Source organism: Anopheles arabiensis, chromosome 2 (genome assembly GCF_016920715.1).
Source record: "Anopheles arabiensis isolate DONGOLA chromosome 2, AaraD3, whole genome shotgun sequence".
In the NCBI taxonomy this organism is placed as follows: Eukaryota; Metazoa; Arthropoda; class Insecta; order Diptera; family Culicidae; genus Anopheles; species Anopheles arabiensis.
In genome coordinates, this window is record NC_053517.1 from 22,151,987 (window position 1) to 22,175,364 (window position 23,378).

A 23,378-nucleotide genomic window follows, 5' to 3' on the forward strand; every position below is an offset into this window, starting at 1 on the left:
CAGAAAAATCTGGCCACACTGGATACGTGTTGACGGCCGTTTGTTGTTGTTGTTGTTTGGTCGCATTTGAAACAAATCGCGCGCTCTCCGATGGCGGAAAATCCGACCGGTGGTAATCCGACACAAAATACAACGAACAATGCAGGCTCATCGAATCGTCGCGGTGGCTCTTCTCGCGGTGCTCGAGGAGGCTGGCGTGGCAATTGGAGAGGCAACTATCGTGGCTACCGGCACCAGGCCTATGTGCCCAGAGAAAAGCCGGTAGGTTTTGCACTGCCATCGTCGTCGGCCGATAGTTCTTCCGGATCGGGACCACCCACCCAAGCCACCTGCTTTTCGACGAGCTTACGAAACAGCGGCTGTGAATACGTTGCATGGAAGATATACTTTCCCAATGAAGGTACGTGGGAGGGGGAATGGTTATGGGTTCCTTTCCCGGCAACGTACGGTGCTCACCTTCCTTTTCCCGTTTTTGTTACAGATTATTCATCCAGTTCGAAGACGGTCCATCGTGTGCGCGCCATGCAGAAGCATTACGGCGACTTTGCCGACCTGTACGATCTTCCGCAGGTGAAAGCAACCTGCTGGTTCGAGCTAAAGCTAGATGCATGCGACAACGATCAGCAGCTCCGCACGCAATGGTCCACGCTGCGACAGGATCTGACGGACAGCCCGGAGCACACGCTTGCCTGCATCGGGCTGGCAATGCACCACACGCTAATGAGCCAGCAGCCAACCGGCAGTACGCAGAGCGACGCAAAGCTGTGTCTGCAAACGATTCGGCCCCGGATCGTCGGTTACGGCCCGGAGGTATCCATTTCGTCGATCAAAGTGAGCAGCATGGGCAAGCTGGTATCCGTCCGCGGTACGATCATTCGTGCCGGCGCGACCCAAATCATGAACACCTGGTGTGCCTTCCGCTGTGCGCAGTGTGGCAGCGAGCAGGCGGTTCAGCAGAAGGATGGAATCTACACCACGCCCACCTCGTGCCACAGTGGGTGCAAAGCGCGCGGCCATTTCGTGCTGCTGCAGCAGTCCGCCTTCACCCGCATGGAGGCGTACCAGACGCTACGGCTACAGGAAACAACCCAGGGCTCGCGGACCGTGGCGGGCAGTGCGGCCAAGAACATCGAGATCGAGCTCACGCACGAACTGGTGGACAGTGTGTGCCCGGGGGACGATGTCACCGTGACCGGCATACTGAAGGCCCGGTCGCAGGACGGATCGGACGGCGCGGGAAAGGCCAGTATGTTCAAAGCGTACCTGCAGGCGGTGTACGTGCGCAGCAACAAGAACGTGCTGGCCAACTGGAACCGGCTGGCGGAGTTTACCGAGCTGGACATGGAAGCGATACGGCTGATCAAGGCGGAACCGTCGCCCTTCCGGCTGCTGGTCCAATCGCTCTGTCCCACGATCTATGGGCATGAGATCGTGAAGGCGGGTCTGCTGCTCGGGCTGTTCGGTGGGATGGCCAATACCGCGCGTACCCGTGCCGAGATACACGTGCTCGTGGTGGGCGATCCGGGCATTGGGAAAAGTCAAATACTGCAAAGCTGTGCCAATGTGTCACCGCGCGGGATTTTCGTGTGCGGCACGAACTCCTCCAACGTGGGCCTCACCGTGACGGTGCGCACGGAGAAGGGTGTCGGGGCGTCGCTCGAGGCGGGTGCGCTGGTGCTGGCCGACCAGGGCGTCTGCTGCATCGACGAGTTCGACAAGATGTCCGGCCACAGCGGGCTGCTGGAGGTGATGGAGCAGCGGTCGGTCAGCGTGGCCAAGGCGGGCGTCATCTGCACCGTGCCGGCCCGGACGACGGTACTGGCCGCGGCCAACCCAGCCGGTGGCCACTACAACAAGGCGAAAACGGTGTCGGAAAACTTGAAGCTACATCCGGCCCTGCTTTCGCGGTTCGATCTGGTGTTCATTCTGCTCGATCGGTCGAACGAGCGGACGGACAATCTGCTTACCGCCCACATCCAGAAGGTGCACGGTTTGGCCAAGGCCGGCTCGTCCCACCTGCAACCGCAGCCGTCCCATCCGTTCTTTGACGCGTCGGGCCACTGCTCGTACGAGGAGGAAGGGGAGCCGCCGCTGGAAGAGCGGTTACGGTTAGCGCCGGGCGAACAGATGGACCTGTTGCCACCGGAAATCGTTCAAAAGTACATCGGTGAGCTGAATTACTGTATAAGGTAAATATCTGTGAGAGAAATAATGACCTTCTGCCCCCTTTTTGCACAGGATACGCCCGCAAAAACGTGCAACCAAAGCTGACGGCTAAGGCGGCCGAGGAACTGCGCGAGTTCTTCGTCGAGCTGCGGCGGGCCCACAACCATATGGACATGATACCGGTCACCACCCGGCAGCTGGAGGGTTTGATACGGCTAACGCAGGCCCGCGCAAAGATTGACCTCTCGCCGGAAGCAACGGTGGCCCACGTGCGCGATGTGTTGGCCATCCTGCGGCAGAGCATGCTGGACGTGTTCAGCACGGACGAGGGTGATCTACAGTTTACCCGCCTGACGAACGGTAGCGGCACCAGCAAAACGTCGATGGTGCGCAAGTTTGCCCGTGTGCTTGCGTCCCGCTCGGCCGTGACCGGCACGACGCTGTACACGATGGCCGAGCTGCGGCAAGCGATGGCGGCCGGTGGCATTGTGGCCAACTGTAACGAGCTGATCGACACGATGAACATTCAGGGCTTTCTACTAAAGAAGGGACGCGATTGTTACAAGTTTATCATCGAATGAGGAGCAACCAGTGCTTTTGTTAAAATGACGAGTAAACTTTATTTCTGTACAGAGTACACTCCCCCCCAGTTGCGCTTGGAGAGCATAGTTGATTGTTCCTCAAACAGTCGTAGGTGTGATCGATTCGAGGGGGCTACAGATGGACCCGGTTCGATTAACATCTCTATTTACAATCTTTCGCGTTCGAACGATTCTTCTTCATTGCGGGATTCGTTTTCATCGATTTCAATACACACTACACGATACTTATCTCTATACAGGCTATGGCTACACATAGTAGGAGGAAGGTGAAGACGATGGGATCGTAATTGTGCTAAAGGCGGAAGGCGTTTCGTGAGACAGTTGTTGTTCCCGCAGCTGAGCTTGAGGGACGGATTATCTTTCTACTATGTACACACGGGACGATCGGGGCTGCGGAAGCGGGAAAGCGGATAATTTCGTCGTTTGTCTCACATCGATGGACAGTGTAATAAATAAAGAAACCCGATTCGCGATAGCGCTTGGCAGCAGTTCGCTGGTACGGATGTGGTTTAACGAACAGCCTCTTCCGGGATGGCAGCCGGCTGCTAGAGTGACCATCAAAGCAAGACACGTTCGAATCATAGATCTGCATGAGAGAGAGAGAGAGAGAGGGGGAGAGAAAGCCCATTAGATCGATTGAAAATTCGACCTCATCCCGGCAAGGTGCACTTACTCATCGTTTCCTGTTGAATTTCGACCTTGTAGCTGGGATTGTCGTACGCCGCATCGTTCTTCCTCGGTGGCGTTATCGTAGCACTCTGCACCCGACGCCTCGTCAGTATCAGCAGCAGTATTAGCGTGGACATTACGGCCAGCGCTGCAATGACGGCGACGACCACCAGTGGCCCGTAGTAGTCTCCATTCACGGCACCGGCCGCACCGGCAGCTGCCAGTTTATCTGCGAAATACGAGAAGAATTCGTTTCAGTAAGCGATTTTGAATCCGGAACTGATTCCGAAACCAATTGCGGAGCCTATTCCAGAATCTATTTCGGATCCGATTCCGAAGCCAATTTCGAGGCCGATTCCGCAGCCGATTTCGAAAACTGATGCCGGAATCGATTCTAGAAAACTTTGGAGCTAGCTCCAATCGATTCCGAAAAAAACTTCACTGTGCGAACCTACGAACCTGTCTTTCCGGGCACGGCAGGACCGCCGGGTTTGGTGATGAAATTGACTACGTTGCTCTTCTTAATGCTACCGTTCGTGAGGTACATCTCAAGCCACAGCCGATACCGGGTGCCCGGCTTCAGGTCCGCAATGAGCGTCCCCGTCGTGGAGTCGTGTTTGGCGACCTTAAATACACTGCAAAATGGAACGGGGAAAGAAGAGTGAGCAACTCCGCCAGTTCCCAAAAGTCAAAGTTCAACCTCTCTGCCCCCTCTCCCTCCATACCTTGAATCTTCCTTCCCACTGTCACTCTGGTAGATCGCCCGGTAGATGTTGATGTACTTGTCCTCCGGGTAGGGCACACCGGACCAGCTAACCTCCACGCTGGTCGCCTTTATCTTGCTCGCGTTCACCACCACCTCGAACCCGTACACGTCCACCCGCTCGGCCGTCGTGATCGGCAGCATCTCTCCGGCCCGCACCTCCTCCCCATGCCCCGGGAAGGGAATGAAGAAGATGCCCACCTCGTAGCGCGTCTGCGGCTGCAAACCCTCCACCGTGTACTCGCTCAGCGCCCGATGGATGAGCGGCGTCGCGTGGTACACGATACTGTCGATCTCCCGGTACCGCAGCTGTATCCCGTCCACGTAGTCCAGCTCTTCGTCGTCCAGCTTGCGCCAGGCGATCTTCGCCCAGGTCGAGTTCACCTCCGCCGCCCGCAGCTCCGGATCCTGTATGATCTCCTTCAGGAAGTTGGTCGGATGGCTCATGTGCGGGAAGTGGCCGGTACCGATACCGATCGACGGTGGCGTAATGACACGATCCGACGGTGTGCGGACCGTGTACACCTGACTAGACGGTTGCGAGTTGACGTCGCGCAGGATGAGCGTGATCTTGACGCGATACTCCGTGTTGGCGTTCAGGCCGGGCAGCTCGAACTCGAGCTGGGGCGTCGCAATAAGATCGTCCGGCGGGGCGAACACCTGTGACTGCCAGGTGCTGGTGTCGTTGTTGCGGGTGCGCGTGTACCGCAGCTCGACCCGCCCGTGCAGCCCGACGTACACCTGCGGCACGAGAAAGATGACGCGCACCGTGTTGGGATCGATCGCGTCCAGCGCGAGCACCTTCAGGTCAACCTGCAGCCCGGAGAAAGCTAACCCACCGGCGTGTCCACCTGGACCTGCATGAGAAGGAAACGAATCGGTTGGTGTGAGTTAGTGTGCCACGGAAAAGGAGTGTCTGGAGTAGGAACAAGAGAGTTGGGAAGAAGAGCGTCCCAAAAACCCGAAAAAGCGCAGTTAGTAGAAGGAAGTGATAAAACGGGCGGGTTAGCGACAGAACGGGTGCGTTGGATGGGTAAAGTAAATATGCGTATGAACCTGGTGCCGGTGCGGATGGTGGTAGTAATGGTGGTGAGTGTTCGTGCGGTGCAATACCAAGCTCCACGTGCGGTGGTGCGTGCGGATCCGTACCGTACTGGTTGTAGTTGATGCCATTGCCGGTGGTGGCGGGCGGTGCCGGAAGCTGTGGCTGGTACGGTGGCACGTTCTGGCCGTGCAGTAGACCATGCCCGGCGGGTGCCGCCAGCTGGTTCGGATCTTGCGAGTGTATGTGCTGCAGCAGCTGCTCGATGCGTATGTTCGGCGGAAGGCTGCCGGGACCGTTCGGGCCGAGCACGCTTAGCAGCTGCTTATCGAGCTGCGGGCCCTGGGGTGGTTGTCCGCCCGGCTGCGGTACGTTGCCACTAGCGCCGGCCAGTGCAGGGTGCAGGTACGGGTTAAACTCACCGCCGTAGTGGGGCTTTAGCTCGGGGCCGTAGTAACCGGGCGGCCCGGGCCGCTGTACGCCGAGCGTGGCCGGCTTCATGCCTTCCTCGTAGCTGCCGTAATCGTACTTCCCGTCGTCCGCCGGCTCGTCGACCGGGCGCGTGCCGGCAAAGATGTTGTTAAAGTGGTCCTTCTTGCTGGGCGTGGTGGTGGCGGGACCGTCCTCTTTGGTGTACTTTTTGTGCGGTTTCTCCTGCGGCACCTTGGGCGGTTTGCCGTCGAGCGTCGGGTAGAACGGTGCGGCCGCCGGCTGCTCCTTGTCCTTGGGCGGTTTCGTCGGCAGGAACTGATTGATGATCGTTCCCGGCATCAGCAATGGCTTCAGCACGTCGTTCCCTGCAAATGCAAACGATGGTGTTGGTTGATGGGTTGGCGAATGAATGCAGCGCAAAGGGTGCAGTGGTACAATGAGCGCAATGGTGCGGTGTGTGGCATGATCACAATCGTGTCGGGAGGGAGTGAAAGTGTGTAGAGAGGACACAAACACACACACAGACACACGTACACACATTCCGGGGTGTAAAGACAGTGGAATAGAGGATAGAAGCACTCCACAAACAAACCGCTTGACCCTGTTGTCGTGTTTAACTTACCGCTTGCGATGCCATTATTGTCCGCGTGCGGGGTGCAGGCCCAGTGCTTGCAGCACTCTTCGCCCGGGATCGGCATCAGCCGGGCGTTCCGCGAGCCACAGGGCAGATGGGAGGGTGGGGCGGCCGGTACGGGCGGGCAGGCCGGCCGGCACTCGACGATACCCGTGTCGCAGTAGCAGTGCTGCTCGCACCCCGTCAGATTGCTCGGTATGTCCGACCAGTTGTCGAAGAACTGGCCCTTGTACTCGCACGTCCCGTTGTCGATGCAGCGCATCCGCTCCGGGCAGCAGCGGGGTGCGATCGCGCGGAAGGTGGCCGGTTCCGGGCCCCACTTGAGGCAGTGCGGATCGAGCACGTCCAGCCCGAACTCGGACGGGCACTCGATCTTGGCACAGTGGACGCCGGCCTCGGTGCACAGGCAGAGCGCGTTACATTCGTCGTGGAACTGGTCGTGCAGCCGGTACGGGCGTCCCTTGAACTCGCAGCCCGCCGGTTGGGCCGAGTTGTCGGCCTGCTCCGCCGGACCGGCGGCCGTCGTGGACGGCGAGGAGGAGGAGGAGGCCGGTGCCATCATCATCATGACGCCACTGTTCTGCTCGTGATCGTCCAGCGTGACGTCGCAGAACTCGCGCTTGCAGCACGGATCGTGCGGATCCGGCAGCACCACGCACTGTTCCGAGCGGGTCGCATTGAGCGGGGCGCACCGTGGCGCACATTCCATCTCGCCGTCGCTGGTGCAGGTGCAGATCTGCTCGCAGCCCACCTCCATCCGCTCGTTGATGCCGTACGAACGGTTCTTGTAGATGCAGCTCGTCACGATCGCCCGAGCCGTGGTGGTGGTGGGGATGGTTGTGGTCGGTTCCTCCGATACGGGCGTTGGTTCTTTGTGCGTGTGGTGAGGAAAAGAGGAAAAAAGAGAAGATGTAAGTTACGAGGTGAGTTTGACATTAGAGATGAGTTCGTTCGGAACCGTCGGTATCGTCGGAATCGTCCAAAACCGCTTAAAACCGTTCGGAATCATCCGAAACCAACGGTATTTTTAGTATTAGTGAAAATCGTTCGGAATCGTCGGGACCGGCGGAACCGTCTGGAATCGTCCGGAACAGTGGAAATCGTCTGGAATCATTCGAAACCGTTGGAACCGTTCGAAATCGTCTGCAATCGTCCGGAACCATCTGGAACTGTCTGGAACCGTGGGAATTATTCGTATTGCTCGGAATCTTACAGAATCATCCGCAACCGTGGGTGTCATCTGAAACCGTAGGAATCGTCTGGAATCGTCCGGAACCGTCCAAAGTCGTCGATGGTCGAGAACCATCCGAATCTTCCGGAATCATCTGGAAATTCTGGATTGTACCAAGTCGCAATGTTTAGATACATTCTGTGTTTTTTTTTAATTTCTACTCGATGATTTCGGGGTCTGGACGATTCCGGACGATTCTGGTTGATCCAACCCACTGGAACAAGTTCCAAAATGTACAGGAACCCTTCGGACCCAGTTTCGCTTTGCTATCAATTTTGTCCAACTTCAGTCCGAATGGGAGTCCGAACCAACGTGCGTGTGGAATCGCGCAATCGCGCAATATGCAAAACGTTCGCCAGTGAAGACCCAGTTTCTCGTCCAGCTTGCTTGACCAGGAAGTGCGGGAAAGCCACACCGGCGCCCGAGTGACGTAAGCTCGCATTTCGCTTTTTGCGTGCTGCAAAACCACCATCTCCGTCGGTCGCATAATCGCGTTCGTGGTGCAGCACGCGCGACTTGCGACTCGATCGGATCGCATCTGATCTTCGATTTCCGTGTACGTGGCCAACACCTTTGAGACCGGTTGCGCCATCGTACCTGGGGTGGCTTCTTTCGCTCTCTCTCTCCCTTGCTACATGAACTACAATTCAAGCCGATGTAATTACATCGATGCGCCCAACGATAACTTACCGACACGTCCATCGGTGAGCCGCTCGGACGGGCAGATCAGCGTGGCGCAGCAGTCGTCCGTCTTGGACGGATTCTCGTAGCAGCCGGCGCCGAGTGCCGTCTTGCCCCGCTTGATGAATGGCCGGCCGCAGCGCGGCTCGCATCGCCATTTGCCGTCCTCCTCGCAGTGGCACCGCTCGTCACAATCCTTGTCCACGGTGGCGTTCGTCTGTGAAGTGAAAGAAACGTAGCAAGATCTTACAACCGCTCTCGAGTAAAAACCCACCAAACCACGGAGCGATCGCGTTCGATCGCCGACCAGAAAGTGATAGTTGTTTGTGGAGTTTTCGAACATTTAGAGTCTTTAGGCGAGAAGAGAGCGAGATCGCCCGCTGCATGAGAGCGGATTGGACAACGTTGGGACAGTTGGGACAAACAAAGATGGGGAGGACGTTTCTGCTGGGAGCGATCGGCAAAAGGGGGCACACCGAAAGCCAAGTAGTCCCACGCGTTGACAAAAAGCGATCACCATTCAGTGCGATCGACAAACAAAAAAAGCGACGACGAAAAGCGATCGAATGTAGGTTAAGTGCTTCTTCATGCTTGGTCGTGCCGTGGTTTGCAGGTGAGCGTTTGTGAGCAGCCGCACTGAACTGAACGAACCAGTGCCAGTGTATAGAACGGCAACCAATTGGTTGGGGTTTTTTTTGGAAAAAACCACGGCGCATCTAATGGTTGCCTCGGGGGGCCAACTTTGAATATTTGTTCTGCGATCTTGCGGTCTCTGGAGTTCCCATTGCCCTCAAACTCGAGCTGGAATGATGACATCAAACCCGTTTAAAGTCCACTCGGCATGGGAACGTGGTGCAATACTAATCTAATGACGGAGAGGTAAGTCCACCAGTCAAAAAGGTAATGAAAAATCGATCCGTTTGCATTCTCACGGTATGTACCTCAGCGTGGCGGTGGTGGACAGCGTAAGGTTAAGGGTACAGCCAGCCAGACGAAGCATGACGAAATTGAGCAACATTTGCAGACTCTTGGAGAAGCGCACGAAATTCCAGGCTCTCCAGGGCATGGTCTAAGGTTAAAAGTGATGTTTTGAAAGCAAGATTTTCGTAGCAAAGACTCATCCGTTGGGACTTTGTGTGCACGATGTTCAAGCGTTATTTCCTGTAATTCCTATAGGCATTGCGAACTACCAACTCATTTGCTTTACATAACACCCTGAACTTCTCTAGCTGGTTTTGTTCCTAGCTGTGCTAAGCCTTTTAATGCCCTCGTTGGGGAATGAAGCTACGTTGAAATTGATAGCTCCCTGGCCCGAGGTTAGAACAGGCAACTAATCTACCCAACACCTGGCTGCTAAATCAGGTTGTGTTTCGAATTTCGATTGTTTCGGCGCACCGTTCCATGACGAAAGTTGACGTCCGAAGCGGTATTAACTAAAAACCAAAACCCTCGGGTCTACCTTCTACAAACCGTTGCTGAACTACGACTCTTGCGGGTCCCGCACACTAAGTTCAAGACAGCGACAGACGCCTCTACGGCGCACACTACGATTAGACGAGTTCAAGGACAGCCACCTGCGCACACATTCATCGCGTACTCATCGCGCCCTTTGGTGCTCTGGTTTGTGGCGGCGAAGGTACGCGCACCAGTAGGCCACAGATTATGCCCCGGCGCTAATGTGACCCACTTTGTGTGTGTAAGCGCACAATTGCTCCAATGTACCCCCGCCTTGGGATCGCCGCGTTTGCGTTCCATTTATTCGCAAGATTGTTCGCGGATGTGCGCACCCTCAAACCATCGTCTCTAGCGTTGCGTAAGGTAGCGCCTACTGTGCAGCTTCAGATGCAATGGCAAGCGTATGCGTGGCGAAGCATTAAACTAAAGCACGGCAAGCACGCACGCCACAACACCGTAACTATGCTGGCAGCTCATGTTGGTGCAGCTTAGCCGAGCAGGCCGGATAGGGCTGACACTGATTGCGTGCATTCCTTCAAATATGTGTCACCGCGCGAATGGGTGAAGGTTTCGCGCACCTACGTACGCAGCTGCAGCAGTGCTTCAAGGTGCTCCCGTTTTATTTGAGGTCAAAGGGTGCATTGGAGTGCGCTGCAGTGTTGCAATGCGTGTCTGAGCACTTTATTTAAATCGGCGTGTTAAGCAATCGATTTGAAATGTCACGCGCATTGCCAGAAAGGAACTCATTAAATCTTGCTGTTGCTGTCTGTCGTGCCGAACTTTCATAACATCCGTCCTCTGCACTGCGTCACTGCTGGTTGTGCGTGTGTGTGTGTTTGGTTCTATCCAAACAACGATCACCAGCCCCTCCCCGGTGAGCCACTTTCAACGCTTAGTTAAGCATCGGGGCATTACACCTCCACCCGAGCAAACAAACGATCAAACTGGCTGGCCATTAGAAAGCCACCCAGCCGTGATCGCCTCCATCTAGCACTTCCCTTTCCCGCCTACCTTGTACTCGATGCCATTGAATATACACTCTCCCGGTGTCATCATCGCCATTTCCATCGACTTTCCGTCGGCCGGCTCCAGCCCCGGTTCCGTCCCATCCGTCGACTCCATGCTCACATCGCTGAGGTCATCGAACGCGGGCGGTTTCGTGCTCTGGTCGGCTGCCGGTGCCCGTCCCGGCGGCGGCACCGTGGTGACCAGATTCGGTGCGGTAACGAAATTGATCGGTTCGGCCGGCCCGAAGCTGATCGCCCGGCCGCGCACCTCCGCCGACGCGCGGACATCGCTCATCTTGAGCAGCTCCTCGGACGAGCTTTCGCCGCTCGGCAGGAAGTGGTTCAGAATCGAGGGCGGCCGGTCGCCCGCCCGATCGTTCGCCTCCTCCTCGGGCGATTTCACGTGCAGAATAACCGGTTTCGGGGCGGCCGCTGTCGGTGGTGCGGTGGAAACATCTGACACCGTCGTGGGTGCGATTGTTGTTGTTGTTGTTGTGGTGGTCCTATCCGGGTTTTGTTGCTCGGTCTTGACCTCGGGCGATGTGCTCGTGTCCGGCTGCGCCGTTGTACCTTCGGTAGACGGGGCTGACGTGTCGATGGGCGCTTGCTGCGTGGTTGTTGTGCCATCCGCTTGTGCCGGTTGATCGGTCGCGATGGATTCGCCACTATCGGCAGTCGGCGGGTTCGTCGCTAGTGGCAGTACCTCGAGCGGCGATCCGGCCGTCGTCGGTTCGGAGGGCTCTATCGTGTTGGCGATCGTGCTGGTAGCAGCCGGGGCGAGCTCGTCACTGCCTGCTGACGTCGTGGTTGGAGCTGTGGAAAGCGAAACACACAAAACCCTTCATTAGACACGGGAATGATCGGCACGGAAGATGTGCTGGTGTGCTGTCCTACATTCCCGTTTGCACACACACGCTGGTGGCAGGTTTCGATACAGTTTACCTAATCTGTCATTGCAGGCTATGCGTCCGGTGCAGCAAGGGTAAAGGCGGTATCGCCAACACTAACGCTAAGTCGTCGTGCGCGAAGAATGCGCTATGATGGTACGTCACCAGCGCCTCTCCCTAACCTGCAGCCCAAACCATATTCGATACAGGCTGGACTTTCCCTTTGATATTGGCCCGCTTTCTAGTGGCTGTCGGTGCATGATGGCTTCATTAAACCGTGCAACAACTATTGGAATTGGCTTCCAATTTAGGATTGCAAGCCTAACCAACAACACCAACCTAAGCGTTTGTTTACTTCGCGTGCTTGATCTTGAGCTGCTTCACTTGTTTACCAGCCAAAAGATTGAAGGACGTTTGTGGTGGCTTGGAAGCAAACAACAAGAAACTTATTTACAAAAATCACCAATAAAAAAGGGCAACATATTTACACAACCATCCATCCGTCCACATGAGTCAACAGCGATCTTCAATCGTTTCATACCAATTTTGCCCCTCGAATCACGAACTGGAATGGTAATTAGCTGCTTCTTCTTCTACTGCTTTATAGGCAACAAAAGGGTAAAAAGGAAAAGAGACATCATTTCCCAGGGTTACCTGGGTACTGTGACTGCCCGCTGTGTGTGTGCCCTGCAATGCCGCAATTCAGTTTAAATTTGGATCACACACAAACACAAATCAAGACAAACGAAAATGTTTGGCCGCGTGGCAAGGGATTCTTGGTGGGGTTTGTTGCCCCATGCGTGAACGATGGAGCGCGTAAAGAGGCAAAGGAGTAACAGGGTAGGATGTGTATTAAAGAAGATGAAGAGAAAAAAACAAACGCACAAACACATCGATGAGGGATGTAATTTGATTTGATTGATCATTAGATTGAACCGTACCCTGCCTCCCCGAAACCGTTAAAGGGAAAGGGAAGGGGCCCTGGGTTTGCTGTTGTTGTTTTGTTTCTTCTGTTCGTTAATTTCCCGCAGTGTTAATGATTTGAATGTGTCGGTTTATTTGCGTTCCATCCCCTGTTTGATTGAGTTTTGAAGTTTGTTCGTTGTTTAATGTGCGTTTCCTGATGAATGCTTTGCGGGGACGTAGAACTTCCTTACTATCCTCCATCAACACCTACCTTCCGCGTCCTGTGCCAGGGCTGGCCAGCAGAACATCAAGCATACTGCTGCTGCTGCTAGTAGCACCAGTCGACCCTTGGCTGTGTCCATTTTGGACGTCTTCTTTCGAACCATTTTAAGCTCGGCGCCTTGCACCACTAACCAATGCACACTTTGTCACGACTTTACACGGTTTGAATAATCACTGCTATTGAGGCTTCTTCGCACTAGCATTGAAGGGAACGAGAGGGGGAAGGGGAGAATATTTCTAGTTCACTGGGCACACACACTTCAAACACTGTTGTAACGATCCACGATAACGAATCACTGGTTCACGGGTTCGATCATTCGATCGATTGCACTGGACCCGACTGGACGGCGCCTTGAGCGGTCAGACACATTCAGGCCACACACCTGGGCCACTAATTTCCCTTTTCTCACGCACTCGCCGGCCACTCGACGCACCAGATTTTCTCACACCTCCACCGCCACTCACACTGATTAATTTTTCACAGGCTACCGTTGGGACACACGATTGTCATTTCTTCCATTGTGGATGAGCTCACTGGATGAGTCGCCCTTCGGGTTAAACACACTTTCAACTGCTGCAGTGTTCGTCAGCTTTTGTGGTCCTGTGGGTGATCATAAAAAGAAAGAAAGAAAGAAACATTTTAAATTAAGAAAAGTATTTTTCCCCGACAGCTTCATGAAACATAAAAGCACACTTTGCTTCGGAATAGGAAAAAAAAAACCGGCGCGTAATGAATGCTGTCGTAATGACTTGCGGGCCATTATTCTTCTACTGCTGCTACTGCTGCTGCTGGGATATTGTTTTCCCTTTCAAAGCTGTCTCATGAGTTGATTGTTTTCATTTTTATGCTTTTTTTTTTTGGTGAATGCCAATTTAAATTTTTGGTTTCAAATTGCCTTCAAATCCGTTCGGTTGACAAGCTTGTCAGAGATTTACGTGATCGAAAGGCTCGCTCTGGCTCGAGGCGATAAACATTGGAGCACGGGAAAACGGAAGTAAACTTAAACCTCAAATCCCCCACTGACTCAACGCAGCGTCATAAAGTTCGCAGTTTCACTTTCACGCCCAAGGTAAGATGATTTTGCACGATTCCGGAAGGAGCATTGCAAGCAAAAAGGTAAAAAAAAACAACCAAAAAGCCGTTTGCCACGTCACACTACAATTTGCACGGCACAACAAAAAACCAAACCTCGAGCCTACCTTTTGGGCTCGAACCGAACCGAGTCTCGAGTTGTGTTGTGCGTCTCGTCGATGAACCATAACTGACACAGCGTGGAGAGGTGTAAAAATTAAAAGCAATAGCTCATCCCTCCCCCTTAACGGTGTAACGCAGGATATAAGTGTCGATGCGTCACTGGGGCCTGCTCCTGCGCCAGGGTCATCATCGTCAACACGCACGCGTCACACGGCACGGCAAGGTTTGGGAAACCCCGGGTGAGGTACAGTGCGGAAATAAAAACACACCGCCGATGAGGCAACTGTTGGGGCCAATCTTGCTTGGACGACGAAGCTCCAATAGTGCGAAATGCGAGATTTATGAGAGAATTCGATGAGTAATGCACTATCAATCACTGTGCTCATGTGTGTACGTGTTTCTGTGTGTTTGTATGCGATCGGTTACGCGGTAGACGGCGCCTAGCCGCGATCGGTGGTTGCGCAATCGGTGTTCGGTTGCAATTATTTGCATGCCATTTGCGCGCTACTTGGCTGGGTGGCGTTTCGGGTGTTTTTTTACCCTTCTCTTCTTCGTCTACAAAGGGAAAGGGAAGGGGAGTGTGAGGGGAGCTGGACGCCCACGCAATACGGTAAACAATGTATTCAGGTCAGGCGGATGGATGATGCGCCTAGCCGGAGAGCAAAAGGAAATAGCAAAACGGCAAAGCAATCCTATCCCCCCGCTTGCGCGGGGGCTGATTGAAGCGTCATTGATTTATCGCTCATTTGCACATAATACCCCTTTACTCTTGTGCCTGGGCAAGAAGAAGAACCGGTACAGTGGACAGGGGGGGGGAGGGGTGGGGAATAGACAAGAATACAGAAGACTGCGGTAAGTGGTGAAGAAATCATGTTTAGCTATGCACTGGCAATGCCTTTTACCAGACGGGGCCAGGTTCGTCTCATTCTTGCGCATTGAAGTCTTTTGTTACGGTGCCGAAGGTCGGGCGAAGTGTTTTGCTGTGTTTGGTTTAATTTGGTTCCATTTCCATATCATTTTCACCGCGCACCGTTTTATCGCAATTTGCAAAGAGATAATGTGGCCATTTGGGGGCAAAACAACTGCACAAGAAAGAAAATTCATCTAGTTGGGACCTTTTTTGTTTGCTATTTGTTGGCCACCCTCGACAGAAACACACACACACACTCATTATCGCACTCTCGTTGACATTATAAAGGCAATCCTCAATCGGCTGACAATGACCCAATAACTCGTGCATAGAATTGTAGAAACCCACGACGGCACGTGAAGGCTCCAGCATCAGAACGATCGATATGCCTCGAAAGTATTTCTACCCTTGAAGCATAACAGCGCACAAACGGCGGAAAGTGCATCGCGCGGGGTTTTGTGTTCAGTCCAGTCTCAGGTGCTCGATGCTGACATTTAGCGCGGTTGCAAATGTCGACAAAAGCCATCCATACACTTGCACTGGCATCATCGGTACTGCACACCGAGCGATAGATTGTCGTCCCGGGCCCCGGGGATGAGCAAAACCGGACAGGGAAATTAGTGTCTCTGGTCGGCCATCATTACGTGGTGGTTGTGCTGGAACGGGTTTTTTCCTGCTTTCGATGACAAGCATGCAGTGACGGGCATTAGCGTCGCTGAAGGTTAGCCAGGACCGTTAGAATCATAAATTACCAAGCCCGCTTCACTATTATGGATGTCGATTTTCCAAAACGCAGCCGAGCGTCGATGGGAAAACTCACGATCAGCGTCGGTCGCGATCGTTTCACAGGGACGTTGTTAACGATGGCACAAAAGCGTAAACAGCATCGTGCGATTGCTTTTCGGTTTGTCCGCTAGGCATTATTGTTTTCGGGGGAATTTCGAGCCCGGGGAAATGATCGTTTCCTTCCAAGTGTTTCCGCTATAATTAGTGCACTTTTCAGCCCGTGGTGTCAGCATTGGGGAGGGATCAGAAAAAACCCGTAACCGTTCATTAAAGGAGTGTGGAAAAAAGCATTACACATTTATCAACTGTGCGCTTCCCTTTCGGTTCGGGGGAAAGCAAAATGTCCGCGCAAACCAATTGAAAGGTGCAGCTGGAATGAAATTTAGCTCCCATTTGCCTGCCGTGATTGAAATCGATCACAATAAAAACGATTTTGTGCCGTGATTGTGAGAGTGATCTGGTGTTTTCTCCAAATGCAACCACGCACTCTTGAGGGTTAGAAACTTGATCTCGGGCTCCCGGTACTGCGGTATCAATGCGAGCGCAGTGCGATTGCCGGCAAAAGGAAAGGCGAACATATTACCACACAGCAATGGAAAGTGGATTAACGACGGCGGGGCAGGCAGGCAGGCAAAAATTGGTCCACAAAACCCACCCGAACGGGGTTGGCGAGTCGTTACGAAAGCTGCCCCCGGAATTGGACACTCTCCGACACTCACACGTACGTACACCGAGAGTGAGAGAGGCGAGAAAAAGAAAAGTGAAAAGTGAACCATGTTCCAGCCTTGTGACTTGCGTGTGCTGGACGTTTGTTGTTTTTTTTTTCGGTGGCAGCAAATGTTCCGCCGACTTTTCCGCCTGTTGGTGGGAAGGGTCGAGGAAAGGGAAGAATGGTTTTTCCAGCCACCCCCAGGTATACTTTGCATCGAATGGAGCCGATGCCGGGCCGATGGCGATGCATGTCGTTATCTAACGCAACACCGCAACGGTTGCACCGGTTGCACGGACAGTCTTGTGGCTCATGGTCCGATCCGGTTCATGTAAGTCGCATGTAATGTGTGGCGGCAGTGTGTTGCAGAGGGCATTATGTGTTATTTTTTGTTTCGTTTTTTGGTCAATTGAGGTGGGATGTAGATTTTTAACCAACTCGACCGGCCAATGGTGTAATAGGAGAACGTTTTGGCGTGCGCTGCTAATGGCGTGCTAATGGGTAACATTGTTACGTACCGAAATGGGCTTTGAAGTCTTCTTTAACTCGCTTTAAAGCTGGTTCAAAAAAAGAGTGTATTTTTGAGCAAATTATTCTTAATTGAAAGCTCACTAGGGGTTCGTTTCTTGTACCATCATCTCTTCTCTTAATTAGTGAATATTCTACATAATTCAAAGCTGTAGACATTAATATATTCCAGACATTACAGTCTCTTTTTGATCGCTTTATAACATCCTATTTTTTCATTGCCCACCTAATCTGCATCAATCACAACGGACGAACGTAATTGATTTATGGCCAGCCGCACGCTCACGTACCTATCTATATATCCTGCCCGTGCAATTATCCACATCCAAGCTCTACATATGACGGAATGGTTATGACTGGCCTCGGACTAAACCTTCATGCGCCCATCCCCGCCGGAAAAGGTTGAATCATCAATGCGGTTCGCTTTATTTGGCCCGCGCGAGCACCCAAATCCAGCTCCCGAGGGCCGTTTGCCTCAACATCCGTATTTGTCCGGGACGAGTTCTGTGTCTGTGTGTGTGTGTGAGTGAACAAATCACTTCAAATGTGCTGCCAGCCTTGAGCTGCTTCTGCGGCTATTGCTTGTTTGTATGCAAATTAACATCGCACACAATCTTACTCAGCCTGTATTGCTTCACCACAGACAACAGGGTACTGTTGGACAGTTGGTCAAATGTTTGGGCTGACGCAGCCTGCTCGCTTGGTGACGAAAGAGAAAGTGAGTCTTCTCTGTCACTGTGTGTGTGTGTGTGTGCGTTTGCCTTCCGTTTCCGGTGCCAGGGGTTAGGCCTTTTGGAATTTCTCCCTCCGGTGTACACTCCGGCGGGTATAAAAATGATTGTATTACCTCTGTGTCTGTTGCCCTTCCTCTCTCTCGCTTTCTCTCACCATGTCTCTTTTTCTCATCGAAAGTTCCGGTCTGGGTGAGCAAACGAATGACATTATCGTTTCATCTTACACAAAAAAAACTAGCCGGCGCAACAGATTTGATTTATGCTTTCGCAAACAGATGTCTTTCGCTTGGGGCTGCCACGCTGGGAGGTGCAAATTTCATTAACATTCCTACACATTCCTACGCAGACGCACACAAACACTCGACTCAAGTGCGGTGTGTTGGGATTTTCCCCCTTCTTAACGTAGAGTGGCCAACAGTGACATCACTTCCACATTGTACTCCACGCGGGCGCATTCTTAACTCGAACGAAGATGATGCATAATGCATCACGGTCGCCGGTGTGTGTGTGTGTGTGCGTCCACCCTGTGCCCGTGACAAATGGGGATGAGATGGAAGGTACCCCTGCCCTGGCGGGATGGTCACTCAAACATACACACACACATTCCATCCCGTGCCGATTGGGGTGTTTCTTTTTGAAAATTTAACGTTCGCACCTTCCCGTCGTCTCATCAACACCCAGCACCGAATCGGCCCTTGGCCCTGGGGTTTACATTCTCGCACCCAGGCAGGTGAAGGCACCAAGAAAATCTCACCCTCCTCGCTGCCCGCGCCCCGGATTCTTCCACCACTGGGACGCTGAATGGCCGCCAGACGAGCCGAAAGCACGCGAACGTCATGCGTCAGAAAGAGCAGGAAAGCACGAGAATGAAGCAACAGCAGCAACAGCAGGGTCACTTGCTCAAAAGGGATGAACCGAACGCAAAAGGAACACGTAAAAAAAACACATCACGCAATCGAATAAGAGGAGGATAGAAAGCGCACTAAAAGAAGGAAAGAAAGCACAGATTCTGGTCTCCGGTCTCTGACAAACAAACAGCACAGCACACGCTGGAAATTAAAGCGAAATGCCGCTCCCCTTCCCCTGCTTCTGCCGCAGCATCCCTTTTTGCTTCCCCTTTTCCTTGCTCGCGACGCGCAAAACCGGTTTTGAAACCGGGCAAAAGGTCCGGGCATCTGAGCCTTTGGGCATGGGCATTTTATGACCGAGCGCTGGAGCGATCTTGAGGCTTCTTGAGGGCCGAAGGAAATCGGTCAACACAGCCGGGTCAGGGGTTGGTTCGGGTGGTTCTAAGCGCAGCCGCCGCGTTGCTCCGTGCGAGAGACTTGAGCGTGCGGCAGGCCACGAAAAGGGAAGGCCCTTTTTCTAGCTGCACGTTTTCATCGCTCGCTGGCCAAGGTGTCTGTGGCTGGCAGGATTGGCTGCATGTTTGTTTTGTTTGCTCGCCCCGTTGCTCATTCCTCCGTTGGTGAACGAGCTGAATCATATATTTTCTGACCATATCTGTGTTGTTTTCCAAAACTTTATCTATCATATGATTATCTCCGTGGCAAAGCATTATTAAGCAGCGTGGGGTAACAAATGATGCACGGAGTTGTGTTAACAAACGCCTCTACATGGGAACGATGGAATGTTGATGATGAGTTGCCCTTTCCACCAGCTCTGTGAGGAGCAGGTCTAGAATTTCACCTCACCAAAAAAACAAAATCCATTCAATCTTCTCGGGACGGAGTTTTAGTTTCTCTCAGGCTCAGTTGGCATGTTTCATTCGAATCTTTTGCGAGCTGAGGTCACAAAGCCGATGGTGCGTCATCATCCACCGAAACTAAACCCTGACCCCCATAAGAAAGCCTGACTGACCGGGTTGCGTCCATGATCGCGCCCTTTGTCCCTTGCACACGCGCGCACACTAACAAATCAGCAAATGCGGAAGTGCCGGCACACAAAGCACGGTGACCAAAGCGGAACCGCCATTTTCCATCACTTCCGAAGCAGCCCGAACGCGAAAAGCGCATCAATTAATTAATTTAGGCAATTGTTTATCGCCCATCTGCTCCGATCTTCAGCATCCGCATCATTTGACCACTTTAAACAAAACGTCCGCCGCTCAACGAATGAAGAGCTAAAGAGAGGTAGTATGGGAGAGAGAGAGAAATGTCACACGTTTTGTTCTGTGGTGGCGCGCAGTCTTAAATAATTTTATTCAATTTGATGCCCCGGCCCGTGACGCGAAGCTGACGTGACGCGGATTTTGTATTCGCTGTCGCTGTCCAGTCGGGTCGGGCATTTCCAGCATTCCCGTTGACGCGTTTCCGGCGTTGATTTGTCGCGTTCTGTGAGTGTGTGTGTGTGTGTGTGTGTGTGTATTTTTTTATTATTATTAGCGTGCTTGTGACCGGCTCCACTCCGGTACTGGCTCGGTCTGACTCACATCCGGGCAGTGCTAAGAAGCGCGTTGGATCATCTCAATCGTCGTTTAGAAGTGGAGTGGATTTTGTGCTTCAATAGGACCGTATTATCATGACCGTTGCAGCACGGCCGAGAGAGTGCTTCAGCTCGGCAAACACTGTCTGACCGTCTGTGCCCCCCCGGCTGGCAGGAGGGGGGTCGAGGCCCGCAAAACGGCTAATCAATTGGTCTACCAAACATTTGCGGGACCGCCAAACAAATCCAAGCCACAGCCAAGCCGCTCGTCGGCGTAACTCATGCGTACCAAACGCCGTGCCAAAAGCAGCAAATTAGTAGTAGGCGCGTAACTGCCCCCGACAACACGACAACGGCCGGCCCGGTTACATGAATTGCGCCGTTCATTAGCCGGCAACCATTACCGGCCCCGTCTTTGCTTTCGATTTGCTGGCACGTGTTGGGCGGAGTGGGGCAAAATGGTTCCTTTTAGTGCAACAAAAAATGCAGTTTTCCTTTGTTAGTGTGTAGCGGGATAAGCTTTGTGTTAAACAATATTAGATAAGCAGTCTGTTTGAGGGAAAAATGGTTTCGAATTAAAATGTTCAGTTTTCAAAAAACAGACTTCGCAGTGGTGAAAACCGATGGGGGAAAGTGTCGTGCTGTGCGCGTCTCATTAAGTGGCACACTGTTGCTCGGTGCCGGAGGCCGGGGGGGCTATTGGGCGGCGATGAAAACATTAAAACCATCAATAAATATGCGCTCCACTGGTCGGCAGCCCGTGTGACCAGTTTATGAGGGGTGGAGAAAAGTGATCGCTACCGTCGCCCCGTGGCCTTGTCAAGCGTGCCGAAGGGAAAACCGCTCCCAGGTGTTTTTCTTACATTGGCTTTTTTTCCTCTCTCAACCACGGAGCTTAAGCTCATCTTCACACACACACACACACACAGACTGTTGGCATGGGCAAACAAAACGGGAAGAAGGGTGTTAAACTGGTACCGCTCTTGGTCGTGATCGTGATAAGAGAAAACGCGCTGCCAATGAGAAAACCGATCGGTCTAATGGTCAAGCAAGTGAAACCCGCTGCCCCGTTTGGGAGGGAAAACACTCAGCCCGGACAGCGAGAAAACGGACAACGAGTGGGAGAGAGGAGGAGATAGGTGGAAAAAACGTTTTCAAAATGGCTTGTCGCTGTCGGGGGTTTCAGGTGAAATTGAACACTGTACCGCGGTTGATCGGCCGGGTGGAAGAAAGTGAATAGACGCGTCACCACCACCACCATTCACCACCAGCACTCACCACATCGATGGTGCTTTTGGAGTGTTTTTTTTATTTCGCTATGCCAGCCACCTCAGAGTGCAGGTTTGCGACCTTCCCTGGCTTAACAAGACGATGATTTAATGTCCAATTTCTCACACTCATTCACTGGCTTTTTCATGCTGCTGGTTGACGCTTGCCTCCAAGCACCAAGAGGAAGACTATCTATGCACAAAACACGTACCACGAGCACGAGCAATCGCTCCCAAAGAAAGCACCGGCAGGCTGTAAACCGTTCCGATCTTAAGACTCGCCCCACTGTGTTTACCTTCGAAAAGGTTACAACAAATCGACGCTGGGGATGCGAAAAGCTCGTAACGTTTGAACGGCTTTGGCTTTAATCCCCGTGCCATTTTTTAACTGAAACACATACACACATACACACAACACACACAGACTTACACACGCAAGCTCCAAACCGAACCGGTAAAGGCATTGGCGCTTTCTTCGCACACAAAAGCTTGGTGTGGCAACAGTCGGTCCTTACCTTTTTTGTTTCTTTCCTTTTTTTTCCACCGATGCTGGGCCGGATCGCTTAACTGGCGTGTGTCGTGTGGCCGCTTTCGCTCCGTTCTAATGCTTTCTTTCTGGTTTCTCTTTCTTTCGTCGTGGCACGAAGGGTAGCGGCAGCATACGGAAGAAGGAGCAGTAGGGAGGAAACATCCACCCCTTAAGACACGTGGTGCATTGGGGCAGAAAATTGCAGACGGTTCAGTTAAGGATCTACACTGAGCACACGCACAAACACACACACACCCAGACACTCAGTGACTCACGCACACACACACACTCTCTCTCTCTTTATTGTAAGCTAGACAGAGAGACACGAAGCACCAATTAGCGACAGTATTCAACAGAAGAAAGAAGAAAAAGAAATCACACACAGATCGTCTCTAACGCACACGGGACGGCTTAAATAGCACGAGGTACGCGCGCAACGATCGTCACACGTCCGACGCGAACGGCGATCAAATCTCATCTGGCGAGCTTTTTCCACCGCGGCGGCGGCGGCCACACGGTCCCAAAACGCTTCAAGCGGTTCGCGTTTAATGCGTGTGACGGGGGTTGTTGTGTTGTTGCGTCAAATTGCTGGTGCGGTGCGGGTGGGGTGGCTCGTGCCGGAACCGGTTTTGATTCCATTTGGCGTGGTGCGAACGAGACGGGCAATGATGGGCTATTATTTGCGGGATGGGATGTATGGCGGAAGGGAATGAAACCGTAGCGAGAAAGAGGGAGAAAGAGAGCGGACAGAAAGCGAAATAGAGTGTATAGAGAGGGTAAGAAAAAAAGAGCATAAATATGTTGCACATTGCAGCATGTGGGACCTGTTGCATCGTACGCTGAGAGTGCGAGCATAAAACAAAGCTTTGGGCGTGATAGTTCCGTCAAATCTCATAGATGGCGCTGTCGGTCGATGGAGAAAATTTCTAACAACAGTGCGTGACAATATTAAAGTAACATGTTTATTGCTTTAGAATATAGAATTTGTAACGTTGCTTTGATGGTTGACCAGCAAGTCGGAAAGTAGGTTCTTTATATTTTAATCTCAATTTGTTGCGGCGCTCTATGTGACCGTTTCATAGCTGGTTACATAAATCCATAACTGTTTTTAACAAATTTTAAGACACGATTTATTTTATATAATTGCAAACCTTCACAACAACATTCTTAATTTCTTCTTACGAACTAAAACACAAGATTTCACAATAGTGAGCACAAGATACAGGGTTTACCAAGTCACTTTGCGATGTGAGCTGCACAATTCATCTCAGTTGAGACGTATTTCTATTCTGACGTGCTACTTCCGTTGGCCCGAAATAATTTTCTATTCCGCCGCGGAATACAGTGATACATAATTGTATCACAAATCAGCACTACAAGTGCTAAAATTAAGTTTTGAAAAAATGTATACATCGCGGACGGCTGTGAAAAGACTCCATATAATGAATGAAAATGAATGCGGCGGAATAGAAAATTATTTCGGGCCAACTGAAGTAGCACGTCAGAATAGAAATACGTCTCAACTGAGATGAATTGTG

The 23,378-nt window shown here is 52.5% G+C and overlaps 2 protein-coding genes across 5 annotated transcripts; one reads left to right on the plus strand and one right to left on the minus strand.

Moving 5' to 3' along the window:
* Positions 1-48: 48 nt before the first annotated feature.
* LOC120893976 (DNA helicase MCM8-like) lies at positions 49-3,336 on the plus strand. Its single transcript, XM_040296243.1, has 3 exons — positions 49-400; positions 482-2,167; positions 2,239-3,336. The coding sequence occupies exons 1-3, from the start codon at positions 91-93 to the stop codon at positions 2,745-2,747; spliced, it is 2,505 nt and encodes an 834-aa protein (XP_040152177.1). The 5' UTR covers positions 49-90; the 3' UTR covers positions 2,748-3,336.
* LOC120893975 (putative epidermal cell surface receptor) lies at positions 2,762-22,314 on the minus strand. Of its 4 annotated transcripts, none has more exons than XM_040296241.1 (10): positions 21,827-22,314; positions 12,747-13,358; positions 10,687-11,495; positions 8,230-8,437; positions 6,297-7,178; positions 5,350-6,039; positions 4,163-5,057; positions 3,897-4,072; positions 3,442-3,666; positions 2,762-3,354 (listed from the first exon to the last, which is right to left on the minus strand). In XM_040296241.1, the coding sequence occupies exons 2-10, from the start codon at positions 12,859-12,861 to the stop codon at positions 3,347-3,349; spliced, it is 4,008 nt and encodes a 1,335-aa protein (XP_040152175.1). In that variant the 5' UTR covers positions 12,862-13,358; positions 21,827-22,314; the 3' UTR covers positions 2,762-3,346. The 4 variants fall into 4 exon arrangements, with proteins under 4 accessions (XP_040152175.1, XP_040152172.1, XP_040152173.1 ...); XM_040296238.1 differs by having other exon boundaries at positions 5,257-6,039; XM_040296239.1 differs by lacking the exon at positions 21,827-22,314 and adding an exon at positions 13,958-14,015 and having other exon boundaries at positions 5,257-6,039.
* Between the last annotated feature and the right edge of the window lie 1,064 nt (positions 22,315-23,378).

Coding starts and splice junctions, on each gene's coding strand:
- LOC120893976 (XM_040296243.1), top strand. CDS start 91: ATGGCGGAAAATCCGACCGGTGGTAATCCGACACAAAATACAACGAAC. Junction 401..481: donor GATATACTTTCCCAATGAAG/GTACGTGGGAGG, acceptor TTTTTGTTACAG/ATTATTCATCCAGTTCGAAG. Junction 2,168..2,238: donor AATCGTTCAAAAGTACATCG/GTGAGCTGAATT, acceptor CTTTTTGCACAG/GATACGCCCGCAAAAACGTG.
- LOC120893975 (XM_040296238.1), bottom strand. CDS start 12,861: ATGGTTCGAAAGAAGACGTCCAAAATGGACACAGCCAAGGGTCGACTG. Junction 11,496..12,746: donor CCTGGCACAGGACGCGGAAG/GTAGGTGTTGAT, acceptor CGCTTTCCACAG/CTCCAACCACGACGTCAGCA. Junction 5,058..5,256: donor ACCATCCGCACCGGCACCAG/GTTCATACGCAT, acceptor CTTCTCATGCAG/GTCCAGGTGGACACGCCGGT.